This window comes from Dreissena polymorpha, chromosome 1 (genome assembly GCF_020536995.1).
Source record: "Dreissena polymorpha isolate Duluth1 chromosome 1, UMN_Dpol_1.0, whole genome shotgun sequence".
Lineage (NCBI taxonomy): Eukaryota > Metazoa > Mollusca > Bivalvia > Myida > Dreissenidae > Dreissena > Dreissena polymorpha.
Window position 1 is genome coordinate 210913014 of NC_068355.1, and position 7296 is coordinate 210920309.

Here is a 7296-nt window from a genome sequence, read left to right on the forward strand (position 1 = left end):
TATAGCCTATTTCCATCAACAGACTAAATAGACAGTTTTAAATAGTATTAATTAATAATGTATACTTCCAGAGCTAGAATTACATATTTAAGACTATTACATTTTGAATTCTCAATACCATTTAGCTTAAAATATGTCAATATCAATGCCAAGTGTTACCGATTTGCGATACATGCATAATTATTACCAAAAACAATTCAACAAATTTATACTTTAATTCCAGTAACAATGGAATTATAAATGGATGCATAATTACAATTCTTTTCATAACTCGTCTCATCTATGGTTTTTATCATGAAACTGATAGTCATACTAATCATAACTTATGACATGCATACATATACCTGTTGCTATACATATCTTCCCTAATTTTCTTATTAAGAGTACTCGATTCCTTGAATCCATACATATACACATTCGAACTTTACATCCCTATAAGTACTTGACTGTTTTGTGAAATCAAGTATCTAATTTCAACTATTATTGTACATGTATATGACAATTAAGCACCTTGACAACTGAATACAAATCCATTTTATAATCAATGATGTATAATATTAATAACAAGGACAAATATCAATTCACATGAATTGCAAAAATATCAATTTACTTGAATTGCAGACTACCTTGTCTATTAATCATTCAACCTTTTTAAAACAATATTGAATATTGTTTGACATAAGCCGAACCTAACTACAATGAGTCGGGTGGCGCCCGATGATACCCCTGCCACAGAGCAGCTAATACGAGTTATAACTCGGGGGACAAGGTGCCTGAGCTACTTTCAGCGATACAGGGATATTGAAGCATAATTCCCTATATGCCAAAACAATGTTAGTAATTTTATTAATGATGCCAGTATAATTTTCACGAGAACATCTCAGGAACAATCTGAAGATCAGTGTTGGAACAAGAAACAAGAACACTGTAAATTAAATTTTGTATGTAAATAATTGCTGTACTTTGTTGCTAATGTCATTTTATTCTAATGTTTATGAACACTGCCTGTTTGTTTATATTGATCTTTTTATTATTCATGATCATAATGTTGTGTTCAAACTGGTTGGGTACTAGTAAAAATAAAATAAAAAATTATTGTTTATAGAAGGAAATGGATAATGAAAAAAAATCATTAGACAACTCTATTTTAACTATATCTTTAGTTCTTTCCATATATCATTGTTACATGAAGCTAGATATGCATTCATCTTGTTTTATAATTCAAATAGAAAATTGACTTTACAATTTTGCTTACTTATTACTTGACTTTATTTCAAAATAAGCACTAGTTAAGATGTTTTTACCATTAATTAAAAGGAGAATTTGTGAAAAATCAGATGAAAAGGGATTATGCACATTAAATAATTATAATTAAGTTAGTTTCAACATGTTTTATAAAGGGAGGTAAATATGGTGAACTTCTATGTTTGTATAGTTGAGTTATCTTTCTTGAATAATTACTTGTTGAGTAAGTGATATGCATTTTTCAGATGTCAGTTGTCTGTGTTCGGCTTCTCCCATTTGAAGTTTAAAAATCCGAGTGTCACTTGTGTTCGGAGGCACAGCACTTTAAATGAACACACATTTTTAAGACTTTTTTTGTCTTTATCAGGTGTAAATGAACAAACATTTTTAAGACTTGTTTTGTCATAATCAAAATAAAATGTACACACATTCTATAGACTTGTTTTGTCTTTGTCAGATGTAAATGGACACACATTTTTAAGACTTGTTTTGTCTTTATCAGATGTAAATGAACACACATGTTATAGACTTGTTTTGTCTTTTATCAGATGTAAAATTAAACACATTTTTAAGACTTGTTTTGTCTTTATCAGATGTAAATGAACACACATTTTTAAGACTTGTTTTGTCTTTATTAGATGTAAATGAACACACTTTTAAGACTTGTTTTGTCTTTATCAGATGTAAATGTTCACACATTTTAAAGACTTGTTTTGTCTTTATTAGATGTAAATGAACACACATTTTTAAGACTTGATTAAAAATAACAATAAATTTTATAACTTCATTTACCAGCACTTTAATAAAACAGGTCATAGCGTAACAAATATTTCAATTCAACCTGTGGAGCAACTTATTTTTAATAATAGTACTTCAAGTCAGTGCCAATTAAAAGAAAGGTGTCTGTCAGAATTTGAATGGATTAAACGTTTGCAATCAGCTTACCCACTTGGATTAAATGATAATATTCTAAATGTTGGAACAATTTCTAAAAATAAATCGATTAATTCATTTTCTCTGTTTAGTAAACGTCTAAGAAATAAACGTTCACATGGCATTAGGAAAAATGGTAACTTAAGGCGTAAATTTAAACGTCTGCTTTCTTTAAATGATTGCTACACAGTATTACAAAATGGGGGTAAACATAAATTACTAAGTGCACTTTGCTCTCTTTCTGTTTCTTCGTTGGCGCATATTGATAAGGAATGTAAACTTATTTTACTTCAATCTGACCCTCTATATGAATGTGCTTGTATTATTGAATCTTTCACTCACTACTATCTTAAACCTTTTATTGAAAATGTACTTAACAAAACTAGAAATCGTATCAAAATTGAGTTTTGTAACAAAGGTCTTGATTTAATTGACCTTCCTAAAATATTCAATGATAAAAATGTACGTCGGTTGATTCACCCTTATTTCCGCAATACGGAATCACCACTTATTTGCTACAAATATAGTAAACCTGTAAGAAGTATCGTTTTTAATTATAATTCTATTTCCACAGATATAAATGTAATAAGAAATTGTCCTACATTATGTGACTGTACTAGTTCTAAATATATATATGGTCCAGTTGGACATGTAATTACTGGGGACCTTAATTTCATTCAAAATACAAACCTTAGAAATTTGCTACGCAGAGGCCCTAAGTACAGACTGCCTATTCCTGTTGATTTTGATGACTGCATTAAGAATATCGTAACATCCTTACATGATTATTGCACTAAATGGTGCAGGAAGGAAAATGCTGAAATTACTGCACTCAATGATTGGAAAACAAAAATATTTAGTATGGCCATGAATAAAATATGTTTTTATGATACACATCCTTTGGCCCTACCACATTCACCTAAATTTAATAAACAAAATCTCTGTAAATTGCTTGAAGACTTAAAAACTAAATTCGTCTTAGTTCCTGCTGATAAGGCTGCTAATAATGTTATCATAATATGACGAGTGTTTTATGTTCAAACTATTTCACAAGAACTTTCACAAACTACATCATATTGTGAGTACAATAAGCAACCTAATGAAATTATTACCGACCATATTGCCCAATGCATAAAGTTAAATGTAATAGTCAATATTACTGACAAGAAATTGCCATCACTTTACTGGATACCTAAATTACATAAGACGCCACATAAAAGTCGTTTTATCGCTAATTCAGTGTCTTGTACCACCAAACAATTATCAATGTATCTTACATCTGCATTGAGTGCTATTAGATATCATATAGCTAAATTGTGTAATAAAGATTATGAAAATAGTAATATTAACCTATTTTGGTCAATAAAAAACACCTTAGAAGTTATTGATAAAATTGAAAATAAAAAATATAAGGTGTCACAGGTAAGTACTTATGATTTTTCGACACTATAAACAACGCTTCCTTACGCTTTAATAAAATCCAAACTTGTTTCTTTGATTGAAAAACCTTTTGCTAGAGAGAAATGTTTGTATCTAGCTTTAAACACTGAAACAGCTTTTTTTACTAATCAGATCTTAGATAATTAAATCATTTGGACTGGTCTTGACTTTTGTGCAGCACTTACTTTTCTTTTGGATAACTTGTTTGTTGAATTTAATGGTAAAATATTTAAACAAATTATTGGCGTTCCTATGGGTACTAATTGTGCGCCACTTATAGCTGACCTTTTTTTATATTGTTATGAAAGCGAATTTATGTTAGAATTATCTAAAACTAAGCAAGTAGATTTGATTAATTGTTTTAACCTTACTAGTAGGTACATTGATGACATACTTAATTTAGATAATCCATTATTTGAACAATATACTCACAAAATCTACCCAAAAGAACTAGTCTTAAATAGATCGTGTATATCCAATACAGACGCTGCGTATTTAGACTTACATTTAACTATTAATAATAATTTGATCAAAACTAGTTTATACGACAAACGGGACGATTTTAACTTTTAAATTGTGAATTTTCCGTTTCTAGATGGCAACATCCCTAAAGGACCTTCCTATGGTATTTACATTTCGCAGTTGGTACGTTATGCCAGAGCATGTTCGTGTAGTAAAGATTTTAATAATCGTAATCTAATAATAACTAAAAAATTGCTAAAACAAGGCTTTTTGTATCATAACCTAAGAAATAAATTTGCTAGATTTTACTCTAAGTATGGTGATTTAATTTCAAAATATAATGTTTCTTTAAAATGGAATTTAAATAATGGAATCTCCCATCCATCATTTTACGGATATGTTTTGAAGCGTGTCCGCAAATTAAAATATGTTAAACCAAATGTTCATATTAAACTTTTCAATTTAATTAACTTGTTTTTATCAAAAGGATACGATGCTTATGTACTTAAAAACACGTGTTTGATGGTTTTTGATTCACTATATCTTTCTTCCCTTAAAATTTGGAATCATTAGTGATATTATAGGCATTTTTCACTGTTGAATAAAATTGTGTCATTGTGTCGTATGAACAAATCTGCATGTAAACTACATTTGGACTCAAATCGTACATCAAATCATTGCTGTCTTCAGTTGTCAAAACACCTATATACTGTTTGATTCCAATAATGTCGCTTTAATGGAATTACCATTTGTATTCATTTGCTTCTTAATATTAAATCACCTAAACTTGTTTTATTAGTAGCACAGCCACATTAATATTTTTATTTAGTACTGCCCTTGGAATTTGTTCACGTCATTATGTCATTATGGATTTTTGTGACGTCATACGACCGACTTTCCCAGTTGTAATCTACATGCATAGGTCATTGGGTTTATAACGCTCCCTTTTATTTATATTTTTTCTCTGATAGGCGTTTCTTGTTTTTATTTTAATTATTTTTAATTTGTTTAGCAGTCACATAAACAACCAAGCTATGTTATATGGAATTTTTACACCCATTATTGCTGCTTCTTCCTGTATTTGCGCGATGATTATCTGAGATATTAACTCTATGATTCTATATTCTCAAATCTTTTCTATAAAGAAGGAATGTAGTTGACAATTGTTAATAGTTTTATTTGATCGTTTGTCAAAAAGTTGTAATTCTGTTACTCTTGTATCTTCAATGCAATTGAGTAATTAAATAGTAATTAAATTGAATGCGTTTTAATTCCCTTTTATAATTGTTTAATTTGAGTTACAATGCTATGACGTTAAATTTTATTTACACTTAAATGTATTATGAATATTGCTGGGCCAAGTGTGAGTTTGAGCGCTCTATAACCAGGTTTAAACCCCTAATGCTTTGCATTGACCGTTCCAAGGCGGTGACCCCAGCTTTATTCATATTTTATGTTTATGTTGGTTTGTATTGTGCTGTATTGTGCTGTTTTGTACTGTTTGGGCAATCGGTCACTTGCCTTAAAAAAAGGACCTACTAATTGTTTTTAATGAAAATTCAATACTGCTCCAGCAGCTGGAGTTTCACTTCTTTATATTGTTTTGTCTTTATCAGATGTTTCTTTCACTCTTCACACTTCACTCAATTGAGTCCTAGACTATTATCTCACTTGTTCAAGTGTACATTGTTACAATTTGAGCAACACCCATTTGGGTTTCCTGAGTATTGTGTTTCACTGAAACCGAAGTGTTTAACCAGCAGCAATCTTAGACAATTAACGTCATCTTGGCAGTACTGTATTATGGAATCTGATATACCCTTCCTAGCCTTTGATATGTCATTATTATTGTAATACAAGATAGCTTCAGAAGATTGACCTTTTCTTCCGGCTCGACCTATTTCCTGCATGTAGGCCTCCAAACTGGTTGGTGGTCTACAGTGAATTACCCTTGATATACTTGGGGCATCTAGTCCCATTCCTAAAGCAACTGTCGAATGAACAAGGCGAATTGATGGTTTCTTCTTGCACAAGTCACTCACAATAAAGGATTTCATTGCTTTTGTATAATCCTTATGATACTGAGCAAATATTATATTCTCCGGAATTTCCTCACCAGTATATTGCCTTTTACCTAAATAAGAATTAAGGTACTGGTAAAAATAACCCAACGCCTCCAAACTTTCAACATACATGGTAGTTACTGGGAAGTCACTCAATTTATCAGTTAGCTCCACTGCCACTGGCTCAATCAATGAGTCACACTTATCAATTTTTTTATATTTGGTAATCTTGACCTTTAACTTATATAAATATTGGGTCTGTCCGGATTAATAGACACACAGGTGTATTTCCTATATTGCAAAGTGTCTGTCAATTCATTCTTTCTTTGTTCGGTACATGTGGCTGTTGATGCCAAGTGGCAAGCATTAGGGAATATCACCGTAAGTTCACCTAATTTTCGGAATGCTGGTCGAAATTCACTTCCCCTGAAAACAGACAACACATTGACAAGTTTTACAAGAAGCTTAGCTTGTCTAGTCCGTAAAATAAAATATTTCAATGCTGAGCAGGTTCCAAACTGTTGCCATTCTGATACATTGAGCGTTCTTTTAACAAAATGAAGAAAACAATTTCGGAAATGCCAAGGGATGTTAGATGAATAAGTGCACAGGATTAATACCTTATAATAACCTTATTCAAACTGTCAGGGCTTCGGATAAGTTATGTACATCACTACATGCGTAAATTACACATACAAATTACATGTTTACGCATGTAAATTAAATATGCAAACGTCTTTCATGATGCTGTTTTACACACTTTGTCTAGGAACCAATGTGACACAGGTCTGCTTTAAAAGATTTTTGACTGACAATGCTGACTTTAAATATCAGTATACAGATACAGATCTCTTGAGAACAGCGAAGTTAAAATAACATTTTTCAAAATTAATATTTACCATTCTGAAATCATATGAACCTCATCAAAAGCAACTGCACACACTCTCTGTTGGTACACAGATGAATGAAAGATCTTCTGAATATTCTTTGTTTGTAATGCCTCTGGGTGGCTATAGATTATATTGTAGCGTCCATTCTTCAGCTCTGTCAGATCAACCATCTTTCCGAGGACAGATGTAGTGGGAGATTCTGAAAGATTGATGAAAAAATAAATCAATAAAATTAAATACTAACCAAGCAAAACAGTAAATGT

General features: G+C 30.9%; 1 protein-coding gene across 1 annotated transcript; it reads right to left on the bottom strand.

Moving 5' to 3' along the window:
* Positions 1–5455: 5455 nt before the first annotated feature.
* On the bottom strand, positions 5456–7071 carry LOC127864864 (uncharacterized). The gene is given in 3 exon segments (XM_052404767.1): positions 5456–6358; positions 6361–6569; positions 7043–7071. Coding segments are annotated over 3 exon segments (834 nt in total). The 5' UTR covers positions 7057–7071; the 3' UTR covers positions 5456–5747.
* Positions 7072–7296: the final 225 nt, after the last annotated feature.